This window comes from Oryzias melastigma, linkage group LG10, assembly GCF_002922805.2.
Source record: "Oryzias melastigma strain HK-1 linkage group LG10, ASM292280v2, whole genome shotgun sequence".
NCBI lineage: Eukaryota > Metazoa > Chordata > Actinopteri > Beloniformes > Adrianichthyidae > Oryzias > Oryzias melastigma.
In genome coordinates, this window is record NC_050521.1 from 207,341 (window position 1) to 226,087 (window position 18,747).

At 39.8% G+C, this 18,747-nt stretch overlaps 1 protein-coding gene across 1 annotated transcript; it reads left to right on the forward strand.

Moving 5' to 3' along the window:
• Window positions 1-706: 706 nt before the first annotated feature.
• stard15 (StAR-related lipid transfer (START) domain containing 15) lies at window positions 707-17,144 on the forward strand. The gene is made up of 7 exons (XM_024284120.2): window positions 707-1,054; window positions 7,783-7,930; window positions 13,512-13,615; window positions 16,021-16,138; window positions 16,294-16,346; window positions 16,421-16,667; window positions 16,750-17,144. Exons 1-6 carry the CDS (start codon window positions 908-910, stop codon window positions 16,634-16,636), a joined length of 786 nt encoding a protein of 261 aa, XP_024139888.1. The 5' UTR covers window positions 707-907; the 3' UTR covers window positions 16,637-16,667; window positions 16,750-17,144.
• Window positions 17,145-18,747: the final 1,603 nt, after the last annotated feature.

Consider the following 18,747-nt stretch of genomic DNA (forward strand, 5'->3'; position numbering starts at 1 on the left):
AGGTGTCGGGTACTGCTGCGTTTGAGTGCAGTCCGGACTCTCAGGCATTATGACCTCAATCTGCTGGAGACGCTCAGGTGAACAAACTGCGGAGAGAAACACCTGCGAGGCCAGACCGGAAACACAATTCACGTCGTTAAATCAGCAGGTCGGATTTTAGTTTCACTGAACGCGAGGAGAACTAATGTCTAACATCCAAACAAAGGAATAAAAGGGACAATAGTCTGGATGAACATCACTCTGTTCACATGATCCGAAAAAGTTCTGGTTTGGACCCCAGGAGCCGGTAGAGGAGGTCGCCTCCAGGGCTGAGGTCATCGTAATTCATATTAACCGCGGTACCTGAACGCACCTCAGAGATGCTTGACAGAGAAGATGGAGACTCTGATCTACAAGTTCTGGACGGATGTTCTTCAGAAAAGTCATGGAAAGTTCTGAGCCGAGGCCTGCTTTGATCTCTGATCCAGAGTAAGATTTGGATCCGAACTGGGGCAGAACTTCAGGAGTTGGTTCCACTGAGACTGTTCCTATAACAGGCTTTTAATGCTCTTTTCATAGTCGGATCTCCATGGTAACAGCATCCAGCACCACATGTGAGATCAACCCAGCCGAACTCCAAACCGAACCCACCCAAACCCCGCCCCCCCGCTCACAGGTGTGAGCACCTGAGCCTCGTGAAAAAGCAGCAGAGTGAGCGCTCTCTTCTCAGTCCTATCTCTGCGGGAGGGGGCAGATAAAAGCCGCCGCTCCGGGGGTTGCTCCTCAGACCCGCACCTGGACCTGCTCCGCTTCCGCCCCAGCTCCTCCTCGGACCCGGTACTAGCCGCCGTGCCGGCCGCGCGCGCGCGACGCTCGCTGATGCGCAGCTGCGGTTTCCGGTTCGGAAGGACTCGTGGTTGATCTGGAGATGCCGGTTCAGATCCCGGACGACTCGGACTTCTCCTCGTTCAGGGATCAGGTTCTGAGCGAGGACGGATGGAAGAGCCGCTACAACAAGAGCGGCGTGACGGTGTGGTGCCGCGAGGAGGAGAGCTGCGCCGTGCAGAAGCTCAAGGTGAGGCCGCGCGCGCACACCTGCGAAAAGTAGATTCTTAAAAGATTCAGACCCGTTTTCTGTCGGATCCAGGTACTTTTTATCCTAAAGTTTCTCAGGTCTTTAAGCATTTCAGTGTTTATGTCATTCCATGCGCAGGTTTGGTTCCTGATGACGTCAGAGGTTCATTTGTGTGATCTCATCCTCACAAACACCTGCTTGAACCAACTGTATTTGAAATCATCACTCAAGACATTCAGATATTTTCAGATACTTTTAAAACTTTGACTAAATTTAAACTAAAAAAAACTTAAAATGTAAATGTGTTGAAACCAAATTGAGGAAGTCTCTGAAATCCTGAATGAGAGGTGAGCTCATGTTGTCTGAAATTCTTCTGCCATCAGAACAAAACCTCCATCACCTGAAGCTGTTCTTCTGCAGGGTGCAGTCCTGTAGAAATGCAGTTTTTCAAGTGATTTCGAGAACATGGATAGGAATGTCAGACAGAGCGTCACTTCCTCCTGATCTGCCAGTCAATCATGGTTGAGTTCTGATGCTTGTTTCCGTGGTGACGTGCTCTTTTTATTCTTTATGCATACTGACACAAGTCTCCTGAAGTAGCTCAGACCTTCTGGAGGAGACGACTGTGCGGCATCAGCGGTTCTGGAGCTGCAGACGGTCCGGTTCTGTCTGGAGCTTGGTTCTGCTGGCTCGTGTTGCTGCAGCTCGGCTGTCATCACCACGTCAGTTCGGGCTCAGGCGAGCTGCTCTGCTCCCAGAGTCAATATTTGATGAGAGGGCGACTGCAGTGCATGCTGGGAGGCTACTGCTGCTGGACAGGTTTCAGCCGCTCTTCTCTGATTTCTGGTTCTGGAGGTGAAGCTGCTTAGCGAGCAGAAGTTTCTGATGATCTTCCTGTTTGGGGAAATTCACCTAATAGGAACCGGTTTATGCATTCTAACTGAGCTTTGCTCAGTAGCTCTAAGGCAGACTTTAGAGAAGTATTTTCTTCTTTTTTATTGTTTTTCTTGTTAGGAGATGCTGGGTGTTGGCATTAATGCTGCCACCAACAATAATTTTAATAGTTGACTAATCACCAATTATATTTTCCAATTAGTCAACTAATCAGGTCATGCGCAAACTGGATGTAAACCACACATCTTAACCATCATTAGCTTTAAGCTAACCAAAACCTAGATATATAGCATTACCTGCAATAATGCTAGTGTGAAATTTATAGCTGAAGATGCTTAAATTGATAGCTAATTATGTTGAAGCTATTGGTCAAAAACACTGGAGCTGATAGCCATCTAAAATATTAGTTAAATGCCAAATTAGCTTAAACTGAAAAAAAGTTAGCCAAAATAGCTAGCATGTAGCTGAAATATTAGCTAAACTCCTAAATAGCTTAAAAAACTTAATAAATACCAAAATAGTCCAAAAAGCTAACAGAATACATTATAACATTAAACTTTACTACACTCTGACTCCATATAAGATAAATTATCGACTATTAAATTACTATTTTAATAGTCGATTAGTCGACTAATCGTTGCAGCTCTAGTTGCAATGCAGAGATCAGCTGTTCTCTGTGGTGTCCTGTAGGGGGTGTCTGTTCGCTTACTTAGTTTTATTTCTGTTTTTATTTCTTTCTGGTTCTCATTCATTCTTTACAGCTGTCTGATCACTGCTACAGTTAAAGGGCGCCTCTGACTGAGGTTTTACCCATAATTCCTACAACGCTGACTCTGATCAGAGCTGGGATGATCTTACAAAGTTGGTGCTATTGGCTGAACCGAGCATTTTTCCTGTTTAATAAATGTAAAAGCACGTTTTAGTCAGATGTGACGTCTGTTTCATTTCAGGCTTCAAAGGAAGCAAAAACTCTGACAACTGATCAAACAGCTGATCCATGATAATTATAATAATTAACCACATTATTCCATTAGTGGGACGCATTCGCTCAAGAGCATCTTCTAGTTTCACTTTTTTACTGCTGTGCACAAGATATAGTTTTAAAAAGACATTAAACATTAAAATCTAAATTTGAAATGTTAAAATAATCTGCTATATCTGTTTTGCCAGAGCAACTAGTATTGATCTAAGAGTACGTCGATATCCAGCCAATCTAATCATGACACATGGGACATCCTCTAACATTGTAAGTAAATAATATCTAAAGAAATGCCCGCTAAAAACGTCTTAACTTGTCTTTTTAAACTTGCCTGACGTGATCTGTAGGGCTGCCGTGGTGAATCGACTATTGACTATTAAAATAGTCGTTAATTTATATTATATGGAGTCAGAGTGTAGTAAAGTTGTAAGTTATATTAACATTCTGCCAGCTTTTTGGACTTTTTTTTTTTAAAGCTATTTTGGAGTTTAGCTAATATTTCAGAAGCATGCCAACTGTTTTGGCTAATTTAACCTCAATTTAACATTTTTTTAGGCTAATTTGGAGTTTAACTAATATTTTAGCTGGCTATCAGCTTTAGCTTTGCAGCTATTAGCTTCAGCTATTTCAGCTATCAACTCCAGTTTTTTTTTCTTCTCCATCTATCAATTTCAGCATCTTCACTGGTCAAATGAGCTTACAGCATTATCACAGGTAATGCCATAATTCTAGTTTTTAGTTAGCTTAAAGCTAATGATGGTTAAGATGTGTGCTTTACATCCAGTTTGCACATGACCCGATTAGTCGACTAATTTTTTGATTAGTCAAGTATTATAATCGTTTGTGGCAGCACTTGTGATCTGACGCAGAGATGGAGGGATGGCGCTCCAGTCAGAGTCAGGGAGCGACTGCCTGAAAGAACGAGATTTTGGAACGCTTAGAAGATTCAAGGGGAGGAGCTTGATGTGGGTGGATGTCCTTGGGGGCGGAGTCGGAAACAATCTTGGGTGTAAAGGTCGGTGTAAACGGGGGTTGTTGTGTTTTGTGTGTCCTTTCCCACTTGGGAAACCGTATTAAAAGACAGGAAGTAGCCTCTCACGTGACAGGAAGTCTATTGTGGACAGCTGTGAGTCTTTGCTCTGATGATGATGCCATTTCTGAATAATTTAGCATGTTTTTCTGAAGCAGTGAGGTGTTTCTTCTGAATCATGAATGATTGAAGAGGAGAGGAAACCTCTCGCGTGTTTACCTGCTGCTCACAGAGACAAAGACGCAAACGGACCATCGTCGGCAAACGTGATGACCCTCAGAACGACCTGCTGCTCTCTGTGAGGAGATTACATTCTTCTGGTCAGATTACACTTTCAAGTCCAATTCAACACAGAACTGTCAGTAATTCTTGATGGAGGGTGATGTGACGTGATCATCAGGCTTGTATGATTGGTGCAGGACTTTCTTCTTTTTGGCGGATGTTTGTCCTTCAACTAGTCTGTCTTTTGGGAATCGTGAGACGCTGCAGACGGACGGAGGCTGACGGATGGTTGAAGGCGTGAATGATTGATGATGCAGTAGAGTGGTGCTGATTGAGTTACACGGAACGTTTTCCAGCGCTGACCCTCGCCATATCTGATGTCAGCGGCGCAGCCGAGCCTGATGCTGCCGGAGCGGCGTGGCAGTGGAAAAAAGTGACGTAGCGCCGCGAGCGCCCTCTCACATAGCGTGTGTGGCGCTGAGACGGACACCGGCTGAAACGTCACCGCGCTCCGAGAGCCGCAGGATTATGTTCGATACAAGTTTAAAGAGAAACTTTCACCGAGGTCAGAAAAGCTGTTAGCCTTTGACCTCGGCGCCTGAGAAACAACTGCAAGTACAGAGTTTTAAGCCACTGACACAGCGGGCATGTGACGCGCGCTCAAGAACGCACGTTTGGCCCGTTGTGTTTAGGGCTGGGCTTCACTGGGTACCTCATGATACGATATGTGATACATGGCTCATGATATCGATGACATCGCGATACTGCGTTAATTGATAAAGAAAATCGTCTCTAATAACACACAATATATAAAAGAACACATATTTTTAGGAAAGTTTTTCAACATTTATTTTTTTGAATTAAAGACAATCATAAAAAGCAACTTGTGTCTTATTTTATGCAACAAATTGACGCTTTAGTGCGACATTGCTGAAATCGGTAATACTACGTCTTTGACGAGCATCGACACCAATTTAATTGGAATTATTTGTAAAATTCAGTGTTAACAATAGTAAACAAGTACCACTACTACATACAACAAAAATGAATTCATGTTGCTGCCACACATATTGGTGCAACGTGTGCAACAATCTACCTCCAAAGGATGACAAATATAACGTTTTACAGCTCTTCAAACTAAAAATAAAAGATCAATGCTTGGTGAGAACCCATCGAGAATCAATTGCAGGACTAAATATCATGATATATTGCAATATCAATATTTTGGCACTCTTCTGTTCTTTTTCTACTGTCTACTAGCGCATGTACGTCAACTACAGCTGTTTTGTCAAAACACTGTATATCTTGTGAATCTTGCTCCAGCTTTTTCTTTCCGATTTATAGAAGACTTGGAGTCAGAGAAATTGCAGCCGAGAACTTCCATGAATTAAAAAAAAAAACGCATCCTATGTCACTATCAAATCAGAGTCCCTGATTGGTCGAAGTTTGAGCTGGTTTAACCTGGACACGTGTCATAAAACCTTTGTAGCCATGCGTGAACATGAGAGTTTTGAGTGTTTAGTTTTTATTAGAAGTGGTCGCTTGATCGTCCTTTGCTGAGGCCGGTGTGAACATAGTGACTGTATAAGACTGACTGGGCGGCCGTGGTGCAGCGGTAGGGCGGTCGACTCCTGATCAGAAGTGAGCGGGTTCGACTCCGCCTTGCCCGCCCATGTGTTGAAGTGTCCTTGGGCAAGACACTGAACCCTGAATTGCCTCTGGTGGGAGGTTGGCGCCAGTGTTCGGCAGCGGAGCCACCACCAGTGTGTGAATGTGTGTGTGAATGGGTGAATGGGTCTGTGACTGTGAAGTGCTTTGGGCCCTCGAAGGAGGGTAGAAAGAGCTATACAAGTATACACCATTTACCATTTATTCAGAGAGGCGGGGCCAATGCGACACCAGGGCTACTGAATGAATGAAGGACATGGAGTTCTTCTTTTCAGGAAAGTTAATGGAACTGGATCTGAACAAACTATTTGACAAAGTGTAAATGTTGGATCACACTCAGTCAAAAATACTTGAAGCACGGTGGTGGGGGGCTAATAATATGGTCTTCTGCAGTTTAAAGTGGACCACAAAATCTTTCTGAGTATTCTAAAGATTTTAACCCTTTAACTACCCCCAAAATTTTAAAAAACACCAAAAAAGGTATTTTTTTTCCTGCTGCTTATTCCCTTGGTATAGAGCCCCTCAAGGGACATGAAAAAAAAAATTGAAGTAAAAAAAAACAAGTTCCGGTTACTAATCTTTTTTTTTTTTTTTTTTTTTTTTTTTTAAAGAGTTGAATAAAAAAAAGTACTGGTTACTAATTGATGCGCATCAGTCACTAACCGGAATTATTTTTTTTATTATTTCAATTTTTGTTAAAATTACTTTAAATTTGTTTTCTTTGCTTTCCTTTTAGGTTCTCCGTACTTTGGGCAGTAATACACTCAATCAATATTTTAAAAGGCGTGTTTTCTAAATGTTTCTCACTGTTTGGCTGAGCAGGCAGTTAAAGGGTTAATGTGAGTTTGACTGACAGTCAAATCGTGTCATGATGTTTCGGATGCAGTTATGTGAAGATGGTTGGTGGTTGTCATGGTAACTTTGGATAAGCACGATGCTGCTCATGAAACTTTCCAAATAAAAGCAAAGGAAGGAAGACTCGAGTGTTCAGGTGCTGCTCACCTCAGAAACCAGGATCAGGCTTCACACTGGGATCTTCTTCAGTCTGGGAAAGCGGTTCATGTAAAGTTGTCACAGATAGTATTGATCAGTCCCTCAGGACTTCAAATTTACTTCCTAAAGATCCACACTGATCACAACTCCTCAGGTTCAGAAACCATCACAGTTCCAAATGTGTCTCTGGTGTTTAACGTATTCTCAATTCAAACTAGTCATGAAAATCATCACATTATTTTGTTCAAGCATGTTTAAAAAATTTTTTTAACCCAGAATTTCTTTTGTTGTTAGTTTTTATGTATAAATTCTTATATTATTAGAAGATCAACTTTTGTTTATTACTTTATTTGTCAAAACCGTTTTGTAAAACCAATAAAAGTGGTTTTAGAATGGAAATTTAAAAACGTAATCAATATTTTTTGTGTTTCCGAACCAGATTATTACCTCAACTCTGCAGTGACGCCTGTCCCACACTGCAGAGTTTACATTTACTTCAGGTTTTCTCTTGAAAGGCTGACTGCCGTCCGGCTGGAACATTCAGCATCCTCACACCAGACGGCAAAACCAGGCCAAAAATTCTTACTCCAGATTTTCTTGAATTAAGCCAAACAAATGTGGTCAGAAAATGGGTTACCAATAATCCTTACTTTAAGAAAAGATTTCTAGTCACTAAGACGTGTTTTCTTAAACTAACAATTATTTTGCTATTGGGAAAAACTATATTTTCCCTCAAAAATGGGAAAATACTATTTTTATTTTTACTTTTTTTTGTCTTGAAACGAGGGTCTATTTACTTTAAGAATCAGTTTCCCCTTGCTGGGACTCAGACCAGCAGCTGCTTCATACACTTGAACTTCACATGTTCTCCAGGCTGGGATGAAGCTCATCTTCCTCCTCCATATCAGGCTGATCATCTGCTCTCCTCTTCCTCCACCTCAGATGAGAATCGTCTGCAAAGACCTGCCGGCGGAGACGCTGTACGACGTCCTCCATGATATCAACTACCGCAAGAAGTGGGACGCCAACATGATCGACACGTACGACATCGGCAGACTGACGGTCAACGCCGACGTGGGATATTACTCCTGTAAGTCCTGCAGCCGCCTCACACCCCGCAGGATTGTCCACAGAATGTGTTTGTCTCTTCTGTTCCTACTGACATAAATCGCTCCTGAAGAAGTCTGCAGCTGCAGCACTTTAAAGCCCCTTTTTTTATATGAAATGTGTGTAATTTGTTGAAAAAATAACTCTCGTAGTAATGTATCAGTTCTGCGCAAGAGCACAGAACTAAACTCCACTTGGGAGCTGATAACTCCATGCAAATGAGAGAAAAAGTGAAGCGGCTCAGGAAGTTGGTATTTCTAGAAAAGGAAGTTCTGTTTTGAATGTTCATGTTGAATTGTTCTCTGGTCTTTTCTGGTTTATCATGTTAAAATTTAGAGAAACTCATAAAAAACTGACCTCAGATCTTATTTTAAAAAGTTATTTGAATGGTTAACCTTGCTAGACATTGTGTCCAAATAAAGTTTAAAACAGTAAAAACAGAGATTAAAGTTTAGATAAGAAGCAAAATCTTGCAGTATATCAGTTTTAAACGTCTGGGAAAATCAAAGGCTGTGGTACGAATAGTCTAAAAAAGGTGAAAGAAAAACATATACTTAAAGAGTGACCAAACAGGGAAGTTGGAGGCTGACTCCGCCCACAGCCGAAATTTGAAAATCCAGTCAGAGGGGTGGGGCTTGGGGGCTGGACTGTTATCATTACTGGAGCTGCAGATCATGACGTCAGACTTCTGAAACTTACATGGTTTGACCAATCGCAAAATTCAACCGTAATACCTCTATTCAACCTGTAGAGGGCAGAACACGCATTTTTTTTTTTTTTTTTTTTTTTTTTTTTTTCTTTTAATACATATTCAAAAATTAAACAATTTTATTTAAATTTATTAAAAATTTTCTTTCTGACCAACAGACAGCACTTTTAAACCCCCTTTATTGAGGCCAACAGACAAAAATAGTTGATTTCGGGTTTGGTTACCCTTTAAATATTAAAAACCTGCTCCAATTAAAATGCCGTTTTTAACATTCTTGATAGAAGACCTTTCTATTGATAGAGGACATGTGTAAATAACAACAATATTAAAATTGTGTTGCTGAATATTGCTGTGAATCAGGAGCAGACAAAAAAATGCTGTTTGGAAAAGCTTGTAGATGTTGCGCACAAACAGCTATCACTGGGCGTGTGAGGGGGTGTAAGAAAAGGATGATGGGAAACTAGTGCAGGCTTACTCCACACCAACAGCTCTGCAGAAACTATGTCTTAGAAAAAGACATGTTTTTATTTATTTATTTTGGTCAAAAACGGCATAATCATGATTAAAAGACCACTGGGAACACTTTAAAATAGATTATTTGTGTCAAAGTCAAGGCCCAGGGGCCGGATTCGGCCCTCCAGGTAAATATATCCGGCCCTCGAGATCATTTTATTTTATTGTTATTAATGGCCCCATTTTATCTTGTGCTCATTTCTAACTTGTATATTTTTGACCAAATATAATTTTATGTAGAGTAAAATATTGAAAGTTATTTAAGGTTTAAGTTGATTTATTCTGGAATAATATTCCTGCCTTTTTACCATTTATAATTATGTTAAAAAGTTAGTTTTAAAAATTGGCATTCTGTGAGCTTTTTGGACTATTTTGGAATTTACCAAGATTTTTTTAAGCTATTTTGGCATTTAGATAATATTTCAGCTACATTCTAGCTGTTTTGGGCTAACCTAGGGTTTTTTTTCAGCTATCATTTTCGGCATCTTCAACTTTCGGCATTTGCATCTTCAGCAGCCAAAATCAGCTTACAGCATTCACACTAACTTTATTGGAGTATATGTAGTTCACAAGTATATTAACAAGTTATGTTTTTAAAGTTTTTAAAATGTAGTTTTAGAGTGTTTAATAAATGTTTATCCTGTTTGGCCCGCGACCTAAAGTGTGTTTTGGATTTTGGCCCCTTGTGTGATTGAGTTTGACACTCCTGCATTAGATCTATAGGTGGTTGGAGTGGCTCTTTAAAGGATTTAAAATTGGAAAAACAAATAAGTCAGATATTTAGTTTACATGTGTAACAATTCAATTTCTGAAGCTTGAGGTTTGACCTTTTGACTTCCAGAACGAAGCTTGTTTAAAAACCCAGCTGGAGCCAGGTCAGTTAATCAGCCAACTATTTTGGGTCTTGTTAGACAACCAGGTCACCCTCCATTCCTCTCACCTCTGAGCCTCAACATCAAAGATGTCACCGGTGACATCTAAATAACACGCTCTCTGACATTCCATAACTTCTTGACCTTTCACTCAGTCTGTGTGAATCAGCTGATTCTGACGCAGAGAAAAGCTGTTTCGCTCAATATGCAACCATTACTAACAAAGTGTTGCATAATGGCGCCAAGCTGCTTTTCTTCGCTTCAGAATCCACAGGAATTATGGTAATTGCTTAAAAAGTTGAAGAGTAAGTAAGAATGGAAACACTTGAGCTAAAGATGCAACAAGGTTAAACACATTAAGCAAGAAATCTGGAGCCTTCCCGTCTGTCTGTTCTGCGTATGAGGATTTCCTGCTGAAACACATACCTGACTGTCACTCATCAAGCTGATATGATCCAGATCAGGTCTGTTCACACAGCTGAAGACTGTCTGTATGATGTTCTTACAGAAACAGAAGTCACATGATCTTATCTGTCTCTCTTTTAAAGGTATTGGTCTTGTTTTTTCCTCTGGTCCCAAATGCCTGTTTGCTCCAGATTTAGCAGTATTGTTTGGAGGTAAAGGGTGTATTCAGACTGAATTTAGTTTGCTTAAAGGCAACCAGAGTTTATCTCCTCCATAATCCAGAACAAATGTTCTTTCCGAATACACCCTTGTGGACTCTTGTCTGGGACCAGGAACTGCTGTCTTTCAAGGTGGTCTCAGTTCATTTCCAATCAGACTGAGCTCTGGTTCGCTCCAAGTTTCTTCAGTCTGAATACGATCTGAGCGGGAAAACTGGACCAAACGGCCACCGTAGCTGGTCATTCTGGGATGTAAACAGAGTAGGAAAGATGTACATGGCTTCTCACTGTTTTCCTGACAATCTATATGTCATGAACGCATATCCGTGAACCTTTCTTACACATTACCTTGCAGAGTTGCAAAGGTATCAGTAAAGTGTTGTACCTGACTGTACCACCATACTAAATACTTCGATCAACCATCAGAGTCAGCAGCTCCCTGCTAAGGGCTGCCTAGCCAAAACTAGCTAAAATAAATAAACAAAGCCTGCAAACCAAGACTACCAAGGTCCAACACCAAACTAACAGAACAAACCCAGCAGTCTAAGATTGCTGAGGACATAAAAGGGTTGAAGGAGAACAAAACAAACCATCCCCAACTAAAACCCAGCCTGCTGCTTGGCTCCCTGCCTGGTTTGGTGTGACCTCCTCTGTCTTAAATAGACAGCAGGTGGCAATTGAGGCACATTGGCTACACCTGCCAGGTGAGCCAAAGGACTGGATGGAAAAAAGGTCAGGCAGCAGCAGCAGGATGTAACACTGATGTTGATACAGATGTTCAAAATTGGTCGGCAAAATTTAAAGTTTGAATAAGTGAACTATCCCAACAAGGATTGTAAAATGCAGGAGTTCCATTGTTCTTTTTGTCCCGCCTATAATTCCTGGCCAATGACTGAAGAGATCTTGAGTCATGTGGTTTTGTCAACCAGCTTTGGTTTGAGGCAGAAAAGTCTGGTTGTCTGAATGCAGACCACTAACAAAGTTCAGGACTTGATTCGGACCAAAGCAGACTCGGTCTGGACCAACAGACTTTTCAAGTCTTACTACACTCATACAGTAAGCACTTTTATATGGCTGCTGCTCTATAAAACTTTAGTGTCTGCGAGCTTCACAGTGTTTGACCCTCATTTTTACTCACATTTGTCTCAGAAAAGTACTTTTTCTTTTTTTTTCCATCCATCCATTTTCTAAACTACTTTGTCCCTTTTGGGGTCAGTGGGGGTGCGGAGCCTAACCCAGCCTAAGATAGGGAAAGGCAGAGTACACCCTTGACAGGTTGCCAGTCTGTTGCAGGGCCACAATCACACGCTCAATCACACCTAGTGGTTATTTAAATCAGGGGTGTCGAACTCAATCACACAAAAGGCCAAAATCCAAAACACACCTTAGGATAAACAGGATAAACATTTATTGAACACTCAAATACTAAATTTATAAAACTTTAAAACTGTAACTTTTAACATAGTAATGAACTAGATATTTAGCATTACCTGCAATAATGCTAGTGTGAATGCTGTAAGCTGAATTTGGACACTGAAGATGTTAGTGCTGATAGCTGAAGATGCTGAAATTGATAGCTAAAAACGCTGAAGCTGATAACTGAAAACCTTGATGCTGATAGCAAGCTAAAATATTAGCTAAATGCCAAATTAGCCTAAAAAACGTGGGTTAGCCAAAACAGCTAGCATGTATGAAGCTAAATAAATAGCTAAACTCCAAAATATACAAAAAACCTGAAAAAGCTTAAATTAGCCAAAAACTGCTAGCATGTCGCAGAAATATTAGCTAAACTCCAAAACAGCCTAAAAAAATCTTAGTAAATGCCAAAATAGTCCAAAAAGTTAGCAGAATGTCAATTTTTTAAAAATATAACTTTTTAACATAGTTATGAATAATAAAAAGGCAGAATTTTGTATTCCAGAATAAATCAACTTAAACTTTAAATAACTTTAAATATTTTACTCTCCATAAAAATATATGTTGTCAAAATTATACAAGTTAGAAATAAGCGCAAAATAACATGTGATTTAGAGTAACCAATTAACCTAGAAAGTATGTTTTTGGATGGTGGGAGTGAGCTGGAGTCCCTGGAGAAAACCCATGCCGAACATGCAAACTCCACACAGAAAGGTTCCCCATTGATGATTCTGTTTCAGGTCCCCCAGCCAGGACTTGAACCGGGACCTTCTTGCTGTGAGGCAAGAGTGCTAACCACAGCACCACCAAACCTTTTTTTTTTTTTTTTCTTTTGCATCGGTCAGGTGACTACAGTAGACCAGGGCTCGCTGACACTGGTCCTGGGTACACTATCCTGGCTGTTTTCCAACTTTCCCTGCATTTCTAGCGTCTGATTACCTGGATTAGGTGTGTTCAGTCACTTAAATTGAGGAGACACCCGAGTCAGCTAATCAGGAGAAAGCAGTTCAGAGAGATCAGGAAAACGAGCAGGATGGTAGATCTCCAGAAGCAGGAGTGAGACCTGCAGTAGACCCTTACAGCTGACTGGAGTTGGCTGTAAAATCAACGTTTGCTTCGTTCAGGCTGACCCGTTTGTCGTTCTTGGTCAGTTTGTTTAACACTTAAAAAATCTGAGGGAAATGTTTGAACTTTGAACTCTGCATGAACATCTCATGAGCTCCTCCGTGAACATTCCAGAACCATCTGTGCTTCAATCCTCAACAGTTTCTGTAATAAAGATAAACCAGTCAGTAGCTGCTGCTAAAGACAAATAGACAAGCTGTTAAATCATGGAAATAACTGAACTGCTACGGGTTTTTTTGTGTTTTTAACTAGCATCATGTTTGTGTGTGTACATGTATCTTTGTGCGTGTGTGTACATGTTTGAAGGGAGGTGTCCTAGTCCTCTGAAGAACCGGGATTTCGTCACCATGAGATCTTGGCTTCCTCTAGGCAACGACTACCTGATCATCAACTACTCAGTCAAACACCCGGTGAGTTGAGATCCGAAGACGTCAGGAGGAACGGGACGTTTTCTGGTTTAGTGTTTTTAAGGCGGCACCAGGAAATTATTCACAGTATTTAGGTTTTGAGCATGAAATTGTTTTGTTTCCATTGAGAAGAACTTTTGTTATCATTGATGCTGCAGCTTTCAGATGTGAAGGATCAACATAGAAGCAAATTAAACTCCAATAAACTTCATGTTGACATATTACTGTAATATTGACATATTATGGCAGCTGGTCTTAAATTCAAAACCTCCTGATGGTGAACTTTGAATAAAATACATTTTAAAAATCTGATCTGCTTTTTTAAACATTAAAAATAGGACATGTTTAATGCTGATCATTTTAATGCACTTTTGTGGGTTTTAAATACAGTATATAATGTAAAAGTCTTTCACTTACAGTGTTGCCCCCTAAAGGTGGACCGGATCCATATCTCTGTCAGCTGAGGCTCTATCATTCATGTACAGAACAGGATTATTGGCAGCTAAAAACTGTGATTTTAGAGTCGATGACATCATAAACTTATTACTGTACAAAGGAAACGATGTCTTTTATCTAAAGAAACCCAACTTTACTGTGAAATATTGATGGAGCTTCAATCCTGAAGTCATTAAATCAATTAGGTTTCAGTATTGTGTTTTTGAAAGACTTTAGGTGGAATCTTGATCAGAATGTTAATTTAAATATTCAAGCATTAACAACAATTCTGTTTAATGACAGACATTTGTAAAATAAGGACATCATTTAAAAAAAAAGTCTGAGCTGTAATTTTATTTATATTTAGTGAATCTCTTTCATTCCTCTCTCTTTTATCAAAATGTCATTGTCTAGACAATGACTGGTAGTTTGGTTAGGTTCTGAGTGAAGTTTGGAAACTAAAAAATTCATGCAAACACACATTAACCTTTTAAAAAAGAAAAAAAAAAAATACTGAACATCTTTTGATCTGGTTACGAAGTGTTCTCAGTGATTATGCTGTTTTTAGACAAAATCAAAAAAACTTTTTACAGTACAGCTGCCACGATTAGTCCACAAATCAACTATTAAAATAGTCGGCGACTAATTTAATATTCAATTAGTGGAGTCAGAGTTTAGTGAAGTTGAACAAAGTTGTGAGTGTTCAGCACCAAAAAATGCTCTTTTTTTTCATTATTTGAGTCTTTGAGACCAAAACTTTATTTTTAGTGAAAAATAGTTCCTTGTTTCAGATGTCGACCTCATTAGAGAGATCAGGAATATACTTTCCATCAAACTCATTTTGACAGGTGACCTTTGACCCAATGTACCCTTTTATATATAAAACTGATATTAAATAATGTCATTTTGAGGGGCGGGGCACCTGTCAAAACAAGTTTGATGGAAAGTATGTCATTTATCTCTCTCTCTCATTTGATTTAATCTTGTTTTAATCAAACTAATGAAGGACAGAGGTCTATCATCTTAACTGTATTTATTTTTAGTTAGTTTAAAGTTAATGATTAACATGTGTGCTTTACATCCACTTTGCAATTGATCTGATTTGTCGACTAATCTGAAAAATTAATCAGTGATTATTCAACTAATAAAATAATCGTTTATGGCGGCCCTACCTCTCAGTGGTGACAGAACTGTTGGCGCAGAGGAAGCCTGCCCCCACATCACATAATCTATCTGCTTACACTTTCTTCTACTAGCTTACAGCCCTTACACCTCCAGCATAACATTAGAGGTGCAAAAATGGCGACCAATAGCAGATTTGATCCAGATTCCACTCAGACGAGGAAAATAAAGACGTTTATGGATCTATTTGTTTAAAAGTACATGCACCAGAGTGGAGCAAATCGGCGAGATTGTAGTTTGTAACAACTGCAAGTTTTAAAAAAACAATATTTTTTTTGTCCTCTCCTGATTTGAAAATACACATATATACTCAGAAATCTTAATTTTTTAATCTTAATTTTCTTTATATATGTTCTCCATCATGAGAAAAATGCCACAAGAACATTTTAAACACGATTTTCATTGGAGTAGGTCTTTTGAGGGTCATCTGAACCACACAAGACACCAAGAGGGTTAAGCAAAAATGATTAACAAAAAATCAATTAAGTCTGTTTGAAAAGATAATTAAATGTTGTTTTCAAGGATCTGATTAATCGTAGAAAGTTATGTGAGGGAAACTTTTAATAGTTGAGCTCTATTTAAAACAAAGTTGTCTTCTAAAGGTAAAAAAGAAAAAAGCTAAAAAATAACAGAGTGTCAGAATCTGAATATTTTCTGAACTGTTTTTGTTTTACGGAAACAAAGACTTTTGTTTAGCTCTATCTGTGCAGAAAACAGAAAAATTACCTTTTTTTTTTTTTTTTTAATAGAGGAATCTTTCATTTATTTTCTCTTTTTGTCCGTTTCCATAGCAACACCCTCCTAAGAAGGACTATGTCAGAGCGGTTTCTCTGCTGACCGGATACCTGATCCAGTCCAATGGAGCCACAGGCTCCACCCTCTACTACCTGACTCAGGTGGACCCCCGAGGTGAGACACCCTCTTCAGTATTTTTAAGTAGTTTAAGGGTCACAGTGTTGCATTTATTTATTTGTTGATATATATATAATTAAGGAAACTTGTTCTCTTTTTTTTTTTTTTTGTCCCATGTGGTCACCCCTCCCCGCCACCTCGGGGATCTGCAGGCTCTTTACCAAAGTGGGTGGTGAACAGAGTCTCTCAGTTTGTGGCTCCGAAGGTGAAGTCCGGTGTTCTGCCTCAGTCTGGGTTGTGTGTCTGTGAAATGCCGTCTCACCGTCTCTCTGCTCTCAGGCCATGAAGAAGATCTACAAGGCGGCTCTGAAGTATCCGGAGTGGAAGCGGAAACACAACCCTGCGCTGAAGCCGTGGATGTTTCCGGAGCAGAACACGCTGCCGTGCATCAACGCCGCAGAGCTGACCCTGCAGCGCGCCGACTCTCTAGAGAACATCGACGAGAGCGCCCTGAGCGAGGAGAAGACGCACCACAGCGACGACGAGGACAGTTAGGCGTCCAAGTCTGACTCGCCGTTTGTTCAATGTAAACGGAGGAAACTCTGACTGCCTGCAAACGCCTCACGCTGGTTCTGCTCCAATCTGAATCCTCCTTTCTGTGTCCTCAGACAGCTCCACAGGATCCAGATCAATGAGGTTCTGCTCCTCACTGCTGATCCAGAAGGTCTGAGGAGGTTCTGAGGGATCCAACTTTAAACCCAATCAGGAGAACTTCCTCAATGTGAAAAGCAATAACCGAAAAAATAGCAGAAAAAGTCTATAGATTAATTTTGAATTGATGTCATATTTGGAGGAAAAATGTTCAGAATTACAAAGATCCTCTAAAATAGTTCTGTGGTTTAAAGATTTTTAACTTTATGTGTAGCGGGTAAAATGATTGAGGTGATTTGAACAGTAAATGAGGACCAACGTCTCCAGTGAAACTCAAAAATCACTTTTATACTGTGTCTCTCTTTCCTCGGTGTGACAGTTGATCAATAAAGTTCCAAAGACTTGAACTGACTGAGAGGTTGGTGGATTGGTTTGTCCTCCTGATGCTGCTGCTCTTTGCTTTAGTTTGAAACTTCTGTTCCTGATGAAAATGCAACAGTACAAAAACGCAGAGTGAGAAGAATGTGTAAATGTCTCCCTCTCCAGCTGTGAAAGCAAAGACTAAAATCCCAAAATATCAGTTTAAGTATCATTGTAGTAAAGAACTGATTTACCGTATTTTCCAGATTATAAGTTGCAGATTTTTATTCTTAGTTTAGCCAGGGGTGCAACTTATACTCAGGAGCCACTTATTTGTGTTTTATTTTTTAAGACATCAATAGGCTTATATGTTTATCTTCCCAGTAAACACTGGTTGTGTTTTAGCGCTTGTTTCTGCTAACAACCACATGAGGGCGCTGCATCTGAAGCTTTTGCTACTGACAGCAGCAGAAGAAGTGCTGTCCAAAACAAACATGGAAGAGAATCTGACCGTTTTCCTCTTAAACTTTGATGTTTTTCTTATACAGATCAAAAGATTAGTATTCTTGGCAGATTTGTTCTGAAACGTCCACGTTTGATATTCTCCTAAAAGTGTCGCTTATACCCCAGATCAACTTGTATATGGTTTTCTACTTCTTCTTTTTCTCTTGCGACTTAAACTCTAGAAAATATAGTATCTCTTTTAGCTCAGGAATTTCCCTGAGCTTGTTTTGTCTCTTTTTTTATTATTATTTGTAATAGCTATATATTAATGTAATCTTTATTCAAAGTGGATCCCATGAATAATAGTCTCCACATTAGTAAAGACCAATGCTTTCACATATTTAATATATATTACTTAAATCCTTATTTAAAAAGTAAATGTATATATTAAGGCTATAAATGAACATTTCCTTAAAGTAAAAAGTGATTTTAATGTGAGCACTGAGACTTAAGTCTCAGTCCATTTCACCAATTTAAAAAAAAAAAAAAATTCCCCACAAACAGCTCTTCAGTTTCCTTTAATTTCCAAAAATAATGACTTCTACCTGTCGATGCTAAACCAAAGGAAGACGTTTAACAACATCCAGGATTTTAGTTTCTCTTAACGGCAGAGAATGTCTGATGGACCACATTGATTAGGTGACGGGCCTGCATGGAGCAGAGTGTCATCTGCGATACGAAACATTATCAAGGTACGGGATCTGATCCAGACAGAGGCCACAGGTACAGATAGAACAGCAGAGGTCCAAAAACGGAGCTCTGAGACACTCCGTATGACGTGGAAACTCTCAGGTCTACAATCACCATGGAAACGGCACAATCTATTGATCTCATCCAGATAAGATCTGACCCAGCAGGAGACTGTACCTGATAAGTCAACCCACTTTTCCAGCCTGTCAAGAGGTTTCTCATGACGGCAAAGGTTGCGTTCAGGTCAAATAGAACCATTGGTAGTCAGTGTTTGTATGGATGTCATCACTTTCAGAAGTGCAGTTTCAGTGATGTGGTGTCTAAATGTGGACTGGATTAATCTGAATCAAAAGTGCTTTTCAATAATCTTTTCAGAACTTTTCAAATGGGACTTTGAAAATGCTTTGATAGTGAATTGAGTAGGATAAACCTGTACTGCAAATCCGAATTAAATGAAAAGA